Source organism: Lepisosteus platostomus, chromosome 1 (assembly GCF_059453375.1).
Source record: "Lepisosteus platostomus isolate fLepPlt1 chromosome 1, fLepPlt1.hap1, whole genome shotgun sequence".
Classification (NCBI taxonomy): Eukaryota; Metazoa; Chordata; class Actinopteri; order Semionotiformes; family Lepisosteidae; genus Lepisosteus; species Lepisosteus platostomus.
In genome coordinates this window covers 73,019,987-73,037,676 of record NC_142611.1, presented here as the reverse complement: position 1 = coordinate 73,037,676, position 17,690 = coordinate 73,019,987, and the positions used below count along the sequence as shown (strand labels likewise).

At 39.7% G+C, this 17,690-nt stretch overlaps 1 protein-coding gene across 11 annotated transcripts in view; it reads right to left on the bottom strand.

Annotated features, from left to right (window-relative positions):
- The window catches only part of bltp1 (bridge-like lipid transfer protein family member 1), a 117,500-nt gene that overhangs the window by 56,111 nt on the left and 43,699 nt on the right, over window positions 1-17,690 (bottom strand). For all 11 annotated transcript variants that reach the window (XM_088637201.1, XM_088637223.1, XM_088637233.1 and 8 more), the window contains exons 22-36: window positions 14,760-14,936; window positions 13,843-13,971; window positions 13,425-13,544; window positions 11,775-12,055; window positions 11,019-11,269; window positions 10,607-10,865; window positions 8,886-9,717; window positions 7,881-7,951; window positions 7,421-7,594; window positions 6,677-6,797; window positions 5,851-5,997; window positions 4,123-4,250; window positions 2,913-3,115; window positions 2,102-2,293; window positions 869-1,080 (exon numbers count right to left, since the gene is read on the bottom strand). In XM_088637201.1, coding sequence (XP_088493327.1) covers window positions 869-1,080; window positions 2,102-2,293; window positions 2,913-3,115; window positions 4,123-4,250; window positions 5,851-5,997; window positions 6,677-6,797; window positions 7,421-7,594; window positions 7,881-7,951; window positions 8,886-9,717; window positions 10,607-10,865; window positions 11,019-11,269; window positions 11,775-12,055; window positions 13,425-13,544; window positions 13,843-13,971; window positions 14,760-14,936 — 3,297 coding nt within the window. The remainder of the gene's footprint in view (window positions 1-868; window positions 1,081-2,101; window positions 2,294-2,912; window positions 3,116-4,122; window positions 4,251-5,850; window positions 5,998-6,676; window positions 6,798-7,420; window positions 7,595-7,880; window positions 7,952-8,885; window positions 9,718-10,606; window positions 10,866-11,018; window positions 11,270-11,774; window positions 12,056-13,424; window positions 13,545-13,842; window positions 13,972-14,759; window positions 14,937-17,690) is intronic.

The window sequence follows — 17,690 nt, the reverse complement described above, 5'->3', positions numbered from 1 at the left end:
ATTCTTGTAAGATGACCTCAATATTTGAACCCTTTCCCTCATTTGATAACTCTTCACAGGCAATTAATAAAAGAGCACTGTCTATGCCTTTTAATATCTGTACAATTTCTATCACATTTATCCAGTGAATGTTGAGAGTAAAGAAATAATTTAAAAAATATGCATTATTACAGCTCTGCATCTTGACACCAGAACTATGGGTCATTTGTACAGTACTGAGACGTGTCAAAAAAGATCACACAGTGCCTAGACTTAGGCATTTCTACTAAATTGTAAAGTTTTGCCTTGGTCAAACAGTTGATCTACAGCCTGTATGGCCACAGATAGGTCTATTGCAATAGAGAATACAATCCTAAATTTCATTATCTTCTCATCAAATTGCTATTCTACACATGACTGCTTCCACTTTGGGTTACAGAAAGGACACTCACAAGCTTCCCAATAAGCTTTCAAAACTATTAGGGAATAACACACCAAAATACTGGTATTTAGTTTTATTATGACCTACAAACTTAATTAAATTTGTAGGTCATATTAAATTTAATTTAATATTGAATATGCAAAGGTGGCAAAGTTAAATTAGGCTTGTCGTTGGTCTATGACCAGCCATGCAACCACACATTGTAAGACAGTGATGGATGGTAAACCATCTAGAAATAAAAAATATTTATTTGTACTGAACATCCCAAAAGTTGTGGGAATCCAAGAAATATGGTAACAAATCTAATTAACTCTGATACGACATTATAATACAAGAGCTAGTTACCTATTGGCTATTTGTCATATCAGATTCTTTAACAGATGTCACGTGTGCATTTTAGAAAGCACAGTGGCACTGTGCTAGGTCGCCCCGAAGAGCTGTAATCACCTGCTCGTCAGAGTCCGAATTGCCATTCGCATCAGATGAGGGGCTGGCTGCATCGTGTGGAAGGTTGTCATCTGACACGTCAGTGCTGTATCCGCTGCCAGTTTGAGAGCCCGAAGACCCGTTGGATTTCAAAAGCCCATTTCTTTCTGGGCCGTCTGCTTTACCCATGATGCCAAAGGCGCTGTACAGAACTGCTCCGGACTGTCTTCCTCCTAAATGCAATTGAACATGCAAAGTCAATGGCCACAGATGTTTTCTGCTGTAACCTCTAATTAGATCTAATTGGGTCATTCAATAAAATAAAGATCACATACTGCAGGACTGGACAGGGTGAAGTGAGGAGGGAAAGAGACTGTAACAGGTACTGTATTCTGCCTCTCAGACAGCCTTGTGAAAGAGTGCACACAGAGTGCTTTTTGATAATATAGTTAATTCGGAGAGGAGTCTTAAGTTAGACCTCAAAAGACTAGATATGAAATAAAAAGAAGAGGCTAAACAATGTGGAAGCAAAAGTCAAGAAATGGACAGAAGTGATAAGAAATGTGGGTCATAAAAGGTATTTCCTATCTGAGAATTAATGGTGCCTTCTTTATTAAGAAGCAAAGGCAAGTGCAGTAAGGAGCAGTCATGGATACTTCTGTTTCTTCAGCAGCAGATCCCTTATCAGCTCAGATTTGAAAGGTCTGAATGCAGTGCTGCCCGTCTTCCAATATTGAAGCATCAGATAAAAGCAACTTTGAAACGGCACCATACTGTTTAGACAAGTTCCTTTCAAACAGTAAAAAAAAAATAGCTGAAGTATTTTGATAAGGATGATTTCTATCATGTTTTTCCCCCATGAGTCTGGGTATTTTGTCAATCAATGGTACACAGTCTTGATGCATAGTCTTTGTTTTCTTTTCACTGCCTTTCAAGGCCAGTGCATCAAACAGCTGCACCATTTTATGACATGCATCATTGCACAAAAGCAACAACCAACACTCCACAAAACAGGATACGGAAAATGGCGTATCTCCATACCTCCACTTTACCGTGTATGTAAAGGTGGAAAATGGTCAGGCAATAATCATAATGGAAATAAAATGTGAATAATAAAATTAGAATTCATACAATAAAATTAGAAGAATATAAATTCGGAATAACAGAGTTAAATGCATCGTGTATTTCTCAACAGCATGAGCTGTTTAGCCATTTAGCTTCACAGAAAGGGTGAAAAAGTTCAGCAATCTTCACCTTTCACAGTCAGATTTTCAATGCCACACTCAAACATGATCCAACCCCACTTCTCCAGGTTGACACGGGTCGAGTCAGAACTCCCCTGAGGCTCAGTCTCATCTACAAATGTGAACTCATCCATTTCCTCCAGGTTGAAGAGAACTTTGGACTTCTCAAATGGGATAGCAGTGATGGCAGAGGTGCCAATGTCTAGAAAAACAAACAAAAAAGTGTCACTCTAAAATGATTCTGAAAATGTTTACTGCTGCTCTAATTTTCGAAGTTTAAATTTCAGGGCTAATGCCAAGCCAACGCACTAATTCCTTTCAATCTTTTGAGGGAAGGATATGAAAAAGTCACATATGACCTCAAACAACTGATACATTTAAGAATGTTAATAAACGTATTTTTTTTATTTAGATGTGGAACTGTATAATAAGAGAATCCATAAAAACACACTCAAGATGTGTAAACAAAGAATACATTTAAATTAACAAAATCTTCAAACATGCCGCAAAAAGCACACCAAAAAAATAAAGTTCCTACAAAACTTAATCTTTCTGTCTCCATTAAGAATTACTGGCAAAAAACAGATGCATACCTTTTGTAGATTATAGTGTTTCCAGCTTTAGTTGCTTAACTTTTTCAAGTTCTAAACATACATGCAACAATTTATACATGTACAGGTATACACAAAACACAAACTGTAACAGTGGCTGTCTGCAAAAAATTCTAACAACTGTAAGGAGAATTTAAGGTATTTACTGTACATTAAAGCGCCCGCTCTAAACCCATTTTTAATCTGTGCACCCTCTTTAAACAAATTTACCTGAAGTGTCCAGGCCTCTGAGTTGGCCATGAATGCGATGGACATTGAGCTTCGCTGCAATCTCTTTTCCTTTCTCTATGCCAGCGTTAGACCTCAGTGAGCCAGAAGACTGGGGTTGCATTTTTGTTGCAGATGCGTATTTCTCGAACGTCACTGACGATCTCCCATGTTCCAGAGTATTCGCCGTTTCTTCCACAATGCCCCTGGGGTGGATGAAGTAATGTTTAATTTACTGTATGAGAGCAATAAAATACATTCTGACTTCAATTGACAAAATTGACATTCACAGTTAAGAACGGACTATTTGTAGACTTCAGGAGTAAAATAAAACAAGTGCCTATGTACCAACCATCGTACAAGTGAAGGTAATAGCATGCCCGTCTCTGAAACTGGCTCACTCAAGTTTACTGATGATGTAATGAATGACAGAATGGATTCTGTGTCATACAAAAACATTGTCTGCAGAAAACAATGCTTCTACACTTATTGGGTGGTGTTGCACCAAGCACTGTGTCAATAACCTAAACCATCTGGCCAATACAACCAAAGACTTTTTAGGAGGAAAAAAAAAAGAGGAAAGTATTAAAGACTGATCAAGTCAATCCAATTGATTCCACATATTACATGCCGAAGACAAAACTGAAGTTGAATCCCCAAAACAGGGGTTTGGCTGTAATAAAGCAACTAAAATGGTTATACAAATAGAGTGGTGATCTCAATGAGTTGTAGACCTAAAGTCAATTACTCCCTCAAAGGGATATGTATCCACATACTGGGCTTTATGCTGACATATTCTTAAATTCAATGTGTTCAAGCATGTGAAATCACAGAGTTGAACACAGAGAACATTTCTGTTTAATATGATCATAAAATGCATGTATGGAATTACCCAAAAATAAAATCTATATTATTTTGTATTTATCATTCATATTAATCTCACGATCTCATAATCACACAAAACAATTGCTTGAATGGGAACACAAAAGCACCATTTTTGACTAACTGTTGTCCCACAAAATGTAGAGGGTACTAAATAAATATATAAACGGGCATACCGTGCTTATGCACAAATAATGCTAGATATTATTGACAACAGAAAATAAAACAACTGTACTTTCTATCACATAAAATATTTTCTAACTACTGAAAAGAACAGAAGCATTCAGAGGCTTTCTATTTTAATTGCATATTGCCACATCAATCATTTCACCTGTTCATTCGCAGCTGGGTTCCTATTCTGTCGAAGCACAATGCCACAAGAGACACGTGAATAATGTTTTTATTGGAGTTTGAGGGAGAACATTCTTCCACTGAGGCTTGCAGAAGACACAGATTAACCTGCAGGGACCAAGAAAGAGGGGTCACACACTGTGGTTACAAAGCACAGAATAAGCTGGGAAGAAAAGAGCTACTCAATAACATCAAAAAGTTGCTCCAGTGATCTGATCATGGACTGCATACCAAGATGGCTGCTGAGAAAAAGTTAAATGTTATTTAAAACACACATTACTGTTGGTTCTTCTCATATAATTAAATGTCTTTTACAAAATGTAAGCCTGATCAGTACCTGGATGGGAGACCTCCTGGGAAAAACTAAGGTTGCTGTTGGAAGGTGTTAGTGGGGCCAGCAGGGGGCGCTCACCCTGTGGTCCATGTGGGTCCTAATGCCACAGTATAGCGACGGGGACACTATACTGAAAAACGGGCGCTGTCCTTCAAATGAGACGTAAGACCGAGGTCCTGACTCTCTGTGGTCATTAAAAATCCCAGGACGTTTCTCGAAAAGAGTAGGGGTGTATCCCCGGCTTCCTGGCTAAATTTCCCATTGGCCCTTACCAATCACGGCCTCCTAAAAATCCCCCTCTATGAATTGGCTTAATCACTCTGCTCACTTCCCCACTGATAGCTGATGTGTGCTGAGTGTTTTGGCGCACTATGGCTGCCATCGGATCATCCAGGTGGATACTACACATTGGTGGTGGTGGAGGAGAGTCCCCATTACCTGTAAAGCGCTTTGAGTGGAGTGTCCAGAAAAGCGCTATATAAGTGTAAGCAATTAGTATTATTATTATTAAAATGAGAGCACAAACCTAAAGTTTGAAACCCAAATCATAGTTTGTTAAATATCCTTCAAATGCAATCATCTGGCCTTAATACCTGAATTTAATCACTCCAGGATTATGTACAAAATCCCACAGTGATGTACAGATCCCACTTCATCCAGCAGTGAAGTGCAGCGCCACAAGGTTGTCATGCGGCAGCTGTTACATGGTAGTAGCCTCAGGGCACGGCACATCACGTCCAAAGTAGTGGATTAATAGAGTAATGGAGTTAAGGGTCATCTTAAATTACGCCAGACTGCTCAATCCCAGAGCAGAGTTTAGCCAAGATGCCTAGTTTAAAACTCCAAACCGTTTTGATCAGTGCCACGGGATCTTTAATGAACAAGTAGTAAGGATCTTTGTTTAATGTCCAACCTGCGAAATCTCTTGCAGCATAAAGTCTCCGGTCAGCATACTGGGACACCAGTGTTTGAAGGTTGTGGTGCAGCCTGTAGTTACTTACTGGTCCACAATTTCCAAATACAGAAGCAACCTGAATTTGCTGAGAGGGCTCCCATCCCACTACTGAGCAGGCTTGTCTCGCTCCTGAAAGCTGACAAGATCAGGCTAGAAGGCTGCAAGGCTGCCAACGCAGCATTGATTCTCTTTGAGAATGTGTAATGTTTAAGGTGAAAACAGCCCTCGGAATACAAAAATCCTTGAAACTAAATGCCAGGGGTATGACTTTGATTTATGAGTCCAGTTGTTAGAAGGCAGTATGCTGCTAGCTCTGGAATTATTTATTGCTGGAAATAATTTAAGAAAAACCCTTCGAACTGCTGAGCTTGTGCATAGCACTAAATGTGCTGGGCTCAATGCAGGGGCCTGCTGAGTACCTTGGGTATAGACACATTAGCCTGGAGGCCTTTGATTTTCACATTATCCTGTTTTGCTGACAGGTCTGTTTGCCCATGTCCTGTGTTTGTAGATCCGGGCACTGCTCCCTCCATCTTCGATCCCCTGGAATCGTGCTTTTCCGTGCTCTGCACAACAGAAATGAGATTCCCTGACATCACCTGATAGCAATTCCTCAATTTTTCATACCCAAATACACAGCAATATCTATTCACACAACCTGAGATAAATTCAATGCAGTTCAAATAAAGTTCTCATTACAGAGAAGTAGAAATGTTTACAACAGGGGCAGAAGGATTTAATGACGCAGTTTTCCTCCCCAATTGCCACTACAACTGATGTTACTGGTGTGAACATAAATCCGATGACAATCACACCAAAAAACTAACAAAAAGTGCTATCATTTAACCAAATATGATGATCAGAAATGTACAGCATTCTGCATCAGTGCTCACACCATGCAGAACATTAATTGATAAAGTGCTGGGGTAAAACAAGCTTGTATGTCACAGGATACAGTACACATCCAAAAATACCATTCCTAGACTCGAGCTCACATTAGGATGGACTTGTGAATACTTCACATAGTAGAAGTTTGATTATTTTTAATAACATGATGATTATATATGGAAGGGTAACCAAAAATCTTAAATCCGTATGTTTTCCTGAAAATTCTTAATGACTGTTTGTCTTGTCACCACGGAAAAAAAAAAAAACAATGTTAAGGGTTATAAGAAAAAATATGAATTTGGTTATTTATCCTGGTTATTTGGTTTAAACTCCTTTCCCTTCAATAAAACCACTTACTGAGTCTGATACTGTTGATTTGCTGATCTGATAAGCTTCATTTAGCACCTTGCTGTGCAGATCATCCAGAATAGAAGCAGGATGCCGACTGCTTGCAAAATGAACCATCGCCTCTATGTATCTAAGAATGAACATAAAAAATGAATTACAATGTCCAAAACAGCAAAGGTAGAGAATGCAATCTAGTGTACACCTACATGATTAAATGAGCAAAACCACAGACTATGTGAACCAAATCTTAAAAAGATCATATTCAGGAATGAATCTGTTCAGTTCCAGAAGTCCTGGAAAATACAAACAGTAGCTACTGCAGGAATTATTACACTGAACAGGTGTAATAGAGAAAGATCCACGGTAATTCTGATTCATTAATAAAGCATCAGGAGGACCGTCTGGTTTAAAACAAAAAGAGCAAACAAGCCAATCTTTTGGAAAGATTCTATAGAAACAAGATCGCTATTGAAACATTACTGGGCAGACCTTTCTACAAAGCAGTAGCTCATTGTTTCTGTGTCTTAGGACTCTGATAAGCACAGCATGGGTGAATATGATGCAGCACTCCCTTCAGTTCAGACACTGAGCAGTGTGGCGATAGTGGCCTACTTTTCTGTGTTTCTTATTATGTAAGAGAATATTTATATGATTGTCTGCCAGATTACACTGAAGAATATCTGTGCACTATACTATGTTTTATACACACTAACCTTGTTTGCAATTAAATGAACAGCAAACTTCCTATGTTACCTGTCTAGAGCCTCTGCCACCAGGGGTGTTAATACCACATCCACTGCTCCTTTCACTTCAACTATAGCAGTAGTCCTCGTCTGAGAGAGGGGCTGATCGAGGCTCCAGTCATCGGTGGTGGTCTCATCATCTGTATTTTCCATAGCTTTCTTCTCCAAAGGAGTGTATGGTGTGCTAGGGCAAATAAAACGTTATTACATTCCTTATTTGAACACCTCAGGATTTATTCAATCTCTTGAAGAGACCTGATCCAAGTATTCAAAGTACACAATCTGAGAGATCAAACTGGATCCAGCCTTTGGCCAAAGAAACAGGTTAGCTGGGCTGAATGACCTCCTCTTCTTTGTAACCTCCTTTTGTGTCACATCATTCCCATTTCATAATGTAGATTATTTTTTACTAAATGTGGTTATAAGTTAATAAGTTAAACATAAGAGAACAAAATAGAAGGTTTACTTACCTGCATGATCCTCCCATTAGTTGAACACCTCTGTCCAGCAAGGAACTGGCAGCCAGGCCATGCTTCACTATCTAAAACAAAATATTACAATAGGTAGCCTATATCTTAAGCAGTGGTTTGTTATGCTGTTAAGTATAGCTAAGGGTTGTTCGACATTGGTCCTGAAGGGCTATTTTCTCTGCAGCGTTTTTCCAATGTAGGTCTGTTTAAGGTGGAGAGAACAATTTTAAGGAGCAGGACAATCCTAGTATCTTGCATATATAATACAAATAAGAAAGTCTGCAGAATTGCTTTTATTTCAATACAGAATCAGGACAGAAGATTTTAAGCAACAACTTATACACGGCTTAAAGGGGAACTGCGTCCCAATTTCTCAGACTGGTCATTAAATCTCATTAATTATTAAAAATTAAAAATGAATTGACGTTACAGGAAAAAAATTACAAATTTTGAATTAAGCACAAAATCATGACCTTGGTGAAAGTATTGCAAGTCGCCATATTGCTGCAAAATTGCACAGAACTGTGACGTGAAGTGGCTCTTCCTGCTCACTAGTCTCCATAATGACTAATGTAATGTGATGTACGAGCAAATCAGTACAGCTTGTCCACCAGACATTTCACCGCAGAAATCTGCCAACATGAACTTCATGCAGAGATAACACAGCAGTGTTTGTTTGGAAAACCATCTTGATATCAAGAGCAGTATTTCTATTGCATTAAAAGAGATGTATTCACAAGCCTGCGTGTTTACATTGTAATAGGGCCGCATCACGTCGCCGAAGGTTTTGTTGCCTCGTTCTGAATCCCAAAAGATGGCACTGCACATACCTGGAAATTTAGTCTATTTTGTGATGTAAATTGGAGGTTTTACAAGTTACTGTGCACATTTGACTTTTATTGTGGTTTGAATAATCAATTCTGATTCTTTCTAACCCTGAAACATTAAAATAGTGCTGCAGATCCCCCTTTAAATTACACATGGCCAATTTATCTGTACAGTTACCTTGAAAGAGGGAATGGAGAGCTGGTCAAAGGAGGACGAGCTTTCTTCGCTAGTGGGCGTGTCAAGATCCAGTGGGCGATGCAGTGAGGACTTTGAAGTTCTCTTGTTCGTTGGCTGCTTCACTGACCAGTTAAACACTTGGTAATGAGCCAGGTAGCTCTGGTAGCAAGCCATGACATGTGGTTGGGAGGTCACTTGTCCAGGCTCTGGGGTCTTCTCCGTTTCCACTGAGTACACATGCTCAGAAGATTCCTCCTCCACCCCCAGCGCAGACACAAAAGAAGCCTGAGAGGCATGAGTGGGGATGGGCAGAGGCCTTGGTTCTTGGATGACCTCCCCATTAATCGCATAGGTAAGCGGTCCTTCCACGCTGTGGTAAATGGAGCTCCTGCTGTAATCAATCTGTTGGGCCTGTTTCTTCTTCTTCCTCCCCGGGTAGGTGCCCGGCCCCTCATCGCTGCTGATGGGCTCAAACTCCTCGGCAGCTGAGAAGTAGGCCTCGCTGTCCGCCATGGACATGCTGGAGTCCATGGAGCGGTACTGGTGAAAGGTATTGGAGTCGGCGGAGGGCGTGAAAGGGAAGGAGCCAAAACTGCGCTGCTGGTGGGGTGAGTCCAGCACGTTTTCGTCACTGCGCGACACCTCGCTGCTGAACTGCACCCCCGCGGGAGGGGGCTGCTTCTCCCCAAAGACCGCTGCCGACAGGCTCTTGGTGCTGCCTAGCCTTGCCGAGCAGACGGAGGACTGGCGCTTGAGGGGGGAGCGCAGGGAGGCTCTCTCTTGAGCGCTGCTCGGGGAAACGGAACAGCTTTCAGGGAGCTCAGAGGGAACCCTGAAAAAACAATAGAAAAACCAAAGAGAAATATTAAACTCTGGGAGGCTTTATTTGTTTAGAACTTCAATATCATTGTTATGAAGCTTCTAAACCACTTTATTCTATATCTAAAACCTATCTTCAAGTCAAGTTATTTGTTTAAAAGAAAGCATAAATGCTTCCACAAAGAATGGAGATATGCATCTAGAAACCTATACATGTAAAGACTCATAAAAACAAGCTCATATAATTCAGACTATATAGATTAAATTATATAAGACATTATATAGTGCAATAAAAATTATGCAATGTAATAAAACTGCAATAAAATCAATACTTGCTACAAAAGGTGTCACTTCAATTGTATTTAAATTTAGAAGTGAGAAACTAATATAATCTTAGGGCACAAGCACGAGCAGCTGAGAACCATTAATAAGGCAACTCTTTCTTTGAGCTCTGATTTTTCATGTTTCCAAAACTGCTCGATACACAGAGCTTTGCAACAGGCTAAAAAAGCTTAATTGCTTTCATCTTCAACAAAGAAAACTACAAGGAGACTAGATTCAGGTATTCAAAACCCTTGACAAAAATTAACCCACTGGACTCCTTCAGAATCAGCAAAATATAATCCGAAGGATTTAAGAGGAACCTACATGAGAGTGCCTTTGAAACTGAAAAGAGGAGGCCCATTTATAAACAAGGCTGGAACAGGCCACCCTTCACATTGTTGAAACCGATATCCTTGCCTCTGTCAGGAAATACCTCGAAGAGATCCATGGATCAATTAACTCCTGCAAATTAAAAAACCCAGATGGGCTGGACGGTCTCTCTCTGGTTTGTAAACACTGCTGACGGTTAAGGCTGTACATGTGCTGATCAGCTCAGTCAAGACTGTCAGTGAACTCACTCTCCATTCATATCCTCGGGCTTGATAGTGGAGGGGAAGCCCAAGGCTGCAGTGTTGTCCTCGGTGCTGGGGGAAGGGCTGTCCTTCTCGCTGGCTAGAAGAGGCAGGGCCGCGCTGGATGTGCTGTTCTCTTCTGAGGAGGATGAGGAGCTGTGGGAACGCAAGGGGACCTGCAGGCTCAGGTGCTGGACTTTCTTGTCCAGGTCAGCCCCCGGGGAACGGCCTTCCCATTCCTTCTTCTTCCCTCCGTTCACCTTACCTGGAGCAGCAATAAGGCAGAATTTCTCAGAGGAGTACAAAGCTGCAGAAATGACAGTGTTGAAGGGCACTGGGATTGTTTTCGCTTTGTAGGAACGCGTTTGTGTTTGCTGTGCCACATGCATGAGGTTCAAAAGAAGCAAAAAAAAGTTACCCTCTGAAAGTTTTGGCGTCTCCTTTGTGATGATCCACTCTCCAGGCTGGAGCAGGGACTGCCCATAGCACATGTCTGATTCAGCACTGGAGCCAGAGAAAGCAGAGCTGCTCGAAGGGGTCATCTCCTCTAGCCTGAAGAAGTCCACTCCCGTGGCCGTGCCTCCAAAAAACCGACAGCCGCCGAGACAGCCACACTTGTTTTTGCTTCTCTTATTTTTCACAACATCTTCAGGCCAGAGGAACCAGAGCCTAAGGAGAAACAGGTATGGATTACACAAACTCATTGTTTACCATTGTTAATACTATCACCGCTAATACAAATGATGTTTGTGATTAATCCACAATCGTCATCAGCTGATAATAGACAACTGGAAGGGAACCAAGGTTTTTACAAAACAATTGGCTCCTACCACCCACTGCTGGTGAGCTGTATTGTGATGCCACAGTGCGTCACAATAGAGCACTGATTAGAGGAGCAATGTCTCTCACAACAATTTAAGGATCCCATGGTCAATTCAAGACTTCCCACCCTGGCGTCACCAGTCAGTGTCATTATATGACATTAGCCCAGCTAAAAGCAGCTATGGCAGGCCTATAAAGCTCGATCTTTGCTACTGTGAGCAATTAACTGGTTCATTTTGGAGCCCCAATTCTTTTGAGACCTTTAATAGAAGTATAAGATTTGTCATCCCTAATACTTTGCCAGTGATGTTAAGCTGCTCAAATGGTGTTGAGACTTGAGTTAAAGGTTCACCTCTTTGTCCTGCCGTCATGCAGTTCTAAGAACTGTCTCTGCACTTCATGTTTGGAGGGGTGATCTGCAGCCAAAGCCACATCGGCAGTAATGAGTCCAAAATTGACAGAGCCAGCTTCCAGCCAGAAGGACCTGCGGAGGACAGAGGGCTGAACGCCCAGCCTGTAGCCGTCCTGCTGCTCGATGTACTGTCGGATCTGGACATCCTGAACCACTGCGCTCACACCCTCTCCCACCGCCTGATTGTGGAGGTTACAATTTGCCAGTCGTATAGCACTTGTCTGAAAAGTAATAGGAATGATATGTGAAAACAGCGAACTTTTGAAATACTTTTAAGACACAGAATACATCATGACTAACAGTTATTATTCAAATAGCCTCTTACAGACAAGTTAAATTATTATTATAGTATTTTTTATCATTATTTTTATTATTGTATTATTATTAACATTAATAATAAGGAGACGGCACCCCCACTATTTGAATGCATTCTGTAGTTCTCTGTGTGTCAACTTTGGGCAGCTATAGATGTCTCCACTTGCCTTAGCAAATATTAAAATTAATATTTTTCCATGTATTGTAAATCACAAAATAAAAATCTAAAAAAATTAAACCATCAGAAATTAGAATGTTGACAGAAATGAGACAGCTATGTGAAATGCATTACAATAACCAGAACACCGATACACTGCATCCCTGTTCTTCCAATTCAATGTTTTTAAGAACATATCTTGCCAGAATTTGCAGCGCATACACTTCACTTTTGTCTTTAAAGGAAAAAAATGAAATGCTAGTCTTGGTGAGAAATGACTCAGAGGAAAAGGACAAAGTAGCGCTATCACATAATCATAAAGTGGTAGCAAAGATTTTTTAACACTGTCCCAGCAAAAAAAGTGAGGTCTTATGACACAGAAGTGGGCTCTGGTTATATTCTAAGCAGTTTAAGCAGTTTCCTGTGTTTTTGTGTCCCCAATCATAGTTTTACATATATTCATGTGTTGGAAGCCTGCTAGAGATTGTTCTGATATGTAGGGATAACAGTTCGTACTTAAGGGTCAAGCAATAAATCAATAAAAACAGAATATTGACAATTGTATGCAAAATAGTTTATCAAAACTGAAAATGCCAACACCCAGTCAATATACTTTTAATTACAGTGCCAAGTTGCTGAAGTAAGGTTTTGTTCTTTCTCAGCTTTCCTAACAAAAGAACTAAACTGTGTGTATGGATACCTAAAACAAATACAAAAACCCAAGAAAACATTATTTCAAGCCCATTATCGCAAGAGATATTTTTAGGACATTTGCATGCCTGCTCTTTAAGGCAGAATGGCCTCCTTTTGTTTAGAACCTTTTCTAAAGTTCTTAAAATTTGAGTTATAGAAACCTATGGAAGAATCCATTATTAAATTTTACTTCTGATTTCAATCAGCTAGTAAGATTATTTTTCCCCATGAACTGATAGGACTTTGATTTAGCCTAATACTTTAGCTTTTAGGATTTTATCTTCTTTCCATTAACTCTTCCCATGTAAGGCACTACATTAAGCATTCCGTGCATCTGCTGTTCCGTTTGCCTTTTGTTGTGGAGTTTCATATCAGTTAAGCCCACCAAATGTCCAGATGCATAAGCAACAACTGAGGGGAGGAACCTTGATATTAGCTGCACATCCGTGCTCCACAATGAAGAGGTCTGCTCCATCTACAGACAGCCGTGTCATGGTATACTTCAGGTCTTCTGAGGACCGACAAGGCCCAGGGACACAGGGCAGCTGAAGGTCAGAGACAGCATCACAAAACAAAGGTTGTAACACTGTTGATGAAGAACACCCGGCCTGACTGTTGTCAACTCTTTCTAGTAACGTAAAAACAAACTGATCCCATTAACATTTCCTAATACAATTCACAGAACAGTGGATATAAAAGAAAACTTAAACGGTTTACACTATTTACTACAATGTTGTGCATTCTGCTTAACCTTTATAGGTCATAAGATGAGTCCCGATAAAAGAAAAAAAAAAGGCTCACTAATAAATACAACAGGAGGTGTGAACCAATATATTTGTGCACCTTTGCTTCACAGATGCGTCTATCCACTCCATGCTGACAGATGACCACAGGTTTCGGTCTCTCAAGCTGGAACTCCCGACACACCACATGGAAAACAAATGTCTCCCCCCACTCCAACAGGCTCGCCAGCTGCAGGCCAAGAAGGCATTGGCAGCATGGTCAGAAGGCAGGATCGCAGACACAGATCAACGCACTAAAAACCTCTAATATTACCACACAGTCAGAAACCTGAAGCATGCTGCTTTATAATAAACCTCCCTTTATCTTTACTTCAATCACACCTTAACCACCCTCCGTCTCCAACTTGCTTTGAAATCTGCATGCCAATAAAACGTCATAATCAAAATACCACCCCACTAGTCATTTAAATTGCACCACTCCAGTAGGAGAGATCTATTTTCTGCTAAAATCATCTCAATTTAACTGATTTACTCATCACTGCGTGACATATCCATTCCATTTTAACTCATTACTTACATATCTGCCCCCCGATGTCCAAATTATTAAATGTTTACCACTCTTGAAGGCATTATTTTATTATATTTTGCCTCTTAGGCATAGTAGCTTTTTACAAAGACTTGTTATATTAATACCTGGAAATGGACTGATTTTATAATTCCTATATGGCATATATTTCAGACGAAACTCATTCACATAAGAATGGCACCTCTAGCCCGTTTGGCAATAAACAATTAAAACACAAATAAAACCTACTCTACTCATCTGTGGGCGAATGCTTTCATTCAAAGCTATAGAACTGCTCTTTGAAAGTTGTTTCATTCTGCACGACTTCTCATTCTCAGGAATAGAGAGATGAACAGATGAAAGATGAATCTATATTTACTCCAAAAATATTATATCACAGCTGAAAGCCAAAAAACAAAAACTTAACTGATACAATGTTTTTTCCGAGTTACCTGGGGCATGGTTACTTTGGCTGTCAGAGCTCCAGCTTGAACATCGATCAGCCAGGCGTACTCCAGGGTGTCGCTCCCTAGGGGCAGACCTTCAGCTGAGAACATGGCATGGGCCCGGAGCTGCAGGCCTGACAGGCTGATGTGCCCTTCTCGAAGAACTCCATCTATGGCAGGCCTCTGTGGGAAGATAAGGAACCAAACAAGAGTTTTCAACACCATGAAATGCAAATTAAAACACAAGAATACTATAAAAAGGCAAGTCCATAGCCAGCATTATTCCAATCCAATTTCTTGGCAGGAACAAAGTTACAAACAAGAAAGTCCCTCTGGTCTCTCTGGGAGTTAGTATATTATTGAGCCAACGACCTTACCCCACTGTTTCTTGAAGGACCCTCAAGTCTCAGCTTCAAACACAAGCCTGGGTTGCTTGTTACATATACCTACAAAACTTTGGTTTTAAGTACAGTACCATGTAGTTTCCACCTTTGTTCTCTGGTTTGTGTTTCATTGATATTTTCTGAAAAGGATTTTGAACTGTTATACAAGTTCCCCTCGTATTCTTCTCTGTTCAAGAGTAAAAACATTCAGTTCATTCAAGCTGTGTCACAAGTATCAGCTGTTGTCTCTTAAATGTGTGTTTTAGTCACTAACAAGTCCTACTCGTCTCCCGTTTTGCTTTTTGTATCCATATTTTTCGACTGTTCACTTCTCAAACAAGACCTCAATTTTTAGTTACTCCATAAAAGCTGAGCAGTTCTACAAAGCATTTGCTTAAGGCACATGTTAAAATGCGTCACTACAATGACAACTCTATTGAAAGCCTGAATGTGCACCAATTTTTACAGTTGGTTTAAAGTTACTAGTTTACTTATATATTTATGCACAATGCATTGGTCTTGTGAAGCACAAGTGAAACCCCTTATTACTTTGTCATTCCTGAATGTCATGCTGAAAGGCTTCATGAATTGCCTAAAATATGATTTTTTTTCTTTTTCAAACCCAGACATAAAACAGAAAGGAAACTTAGAATTTACTAAACCTAACACAAATAGTTTAATATGATTAACAGAGCACTTCTAAAACTGCCTTTCTTACAGGTATAAGCTAAATATAAAAATCTAAATAATGTAAGGAAATCAGAAATTTTCCTTTGGTATTATTTCCTTGATTTTATTTATAATTATAATCCATTTCAATAATTATTACTTAAATGTCATAACCGTATTAGCATGCAATGCGGTAATCCCCTTGATGACTCATTAAATGCATCAAAAGACGCAGTCCAGAATTTTCAAGGCTCTAGCAACATCTGCATGTTACAGATCAATCTTGCTAATTGAAAATTAGGGCACTTCAGCTGGTCATTCATAACCATCTATTTAGGTAATTAAAATGCTTTTACATCTACATGTAAAATACATTTACATTTAATATAGGCTGAATAAAATCATTTTTTTTCTTAAGGTGTTGGATCTCAGGGTTTACACAGTCGGCATGCAGAAACTGATAACCAAGAACTTAGAAAGGTCCCAAGGTAGCTTAATTTTCAGTAATTTGATAAATTCAGAGCACAGTTTGTGATCACTCAGTTCATTTATAATTGTAAGTAGAAAATAGATATTCGTGTTTTAGTATTCAGTTAGGCTACATTCTTAAACAATTACAGAGAGAATAAAAGCATTCAAAGATCAATTTACCATGTTGAAGGCATACAATCGTATTCTTATATTTCAGATTTAAAAATTATGTTCCTGTCATAATCAGACAACACCATGCTTATTCTGAAGGGACAGAGATTGAAGAAATTAGGCTCAAGTCTGAAGTAGTGGTTAAAATTCTGGACTTGGGATAATGCTGTACATTGGAACCCCACATGGAGAAATGCTTCTGTACCCTTGAGGAAGATATTACACCCTGACTGCTCCCGTTAAATGTTGTGCAATTGCAAAGAAATGTAAATGACTTTGGATAAAGTGGCAACAAAAAATTGTCATCATTTATGATCTAAAGCACAGCATATATAAAAAGATAGTTGTAAGGAAAATACAACCCTTTCCTTGTTTTACAGGACAAATAAAATATTGGTGCTCCCCCAGATGCACTCTGTTTTTCACTTAAATGTGAACCAATTGCTTTCCTGTTTATTAGCATGGATCTAAGTGCTAAGCTCAATGGATGAAAGTGAAAAGCAGACATTCAAGTCTTCCACAGAAGAGTAAGTCAGTCCCTGTGTAATGGTGCAAGGATGCAATATTAATAATAACTATTAATAATGGTTTTTGTACCCGTTTTAATTACCTGTTCCAGCTTGGCATCTTAAAAATATTAAGTAAAAGCTACAGCATTCTATCAATCACATAAAACTAACACAATCACCAACTTCAATATGCAACCAAAATTAGCATCACCATACAAATCACGGAGTAAAATAGCTATGCATAGGTGACGCTTAATAAAATATGATGACAGGAGAGGAGTCATAATAGCTAACATTTGCAATTCTCACGATTTAAAAAAAAACTTAGCTGCAGGACTGATAAACACAGAGGAACAAAGAGAAACTTAATGTCATTAATTAACTCCTTGGAAAATCATTAAAGTCATCATTAGTCCAGAAGCAGGGATGAAAGAAGCATCAAGGAAGGACAAGACAGAGAAAATGATGCGTGCCAAGCAAGAGAACCTTGTTCTGATTAAGTCTTGGAGACCGTATTTCTAGATAACTAATTTGAACCTTGCTTATTCTGATTTCCTTATTTGGGGAATCCCCAGGCTAAAAACTCTCGTCCGGCAGAGGAATCCTACTCCGTTGGGCCACTGACCAAGGCCCTTAACCCCAACTGCTCCGTATAAATGGCTGACCCTGCGATCTGACCCCAAGCTTCTCTCTCCCAGTCTGTGTGTCTGTGTGTCTCATGGGGAGCAAGCTGG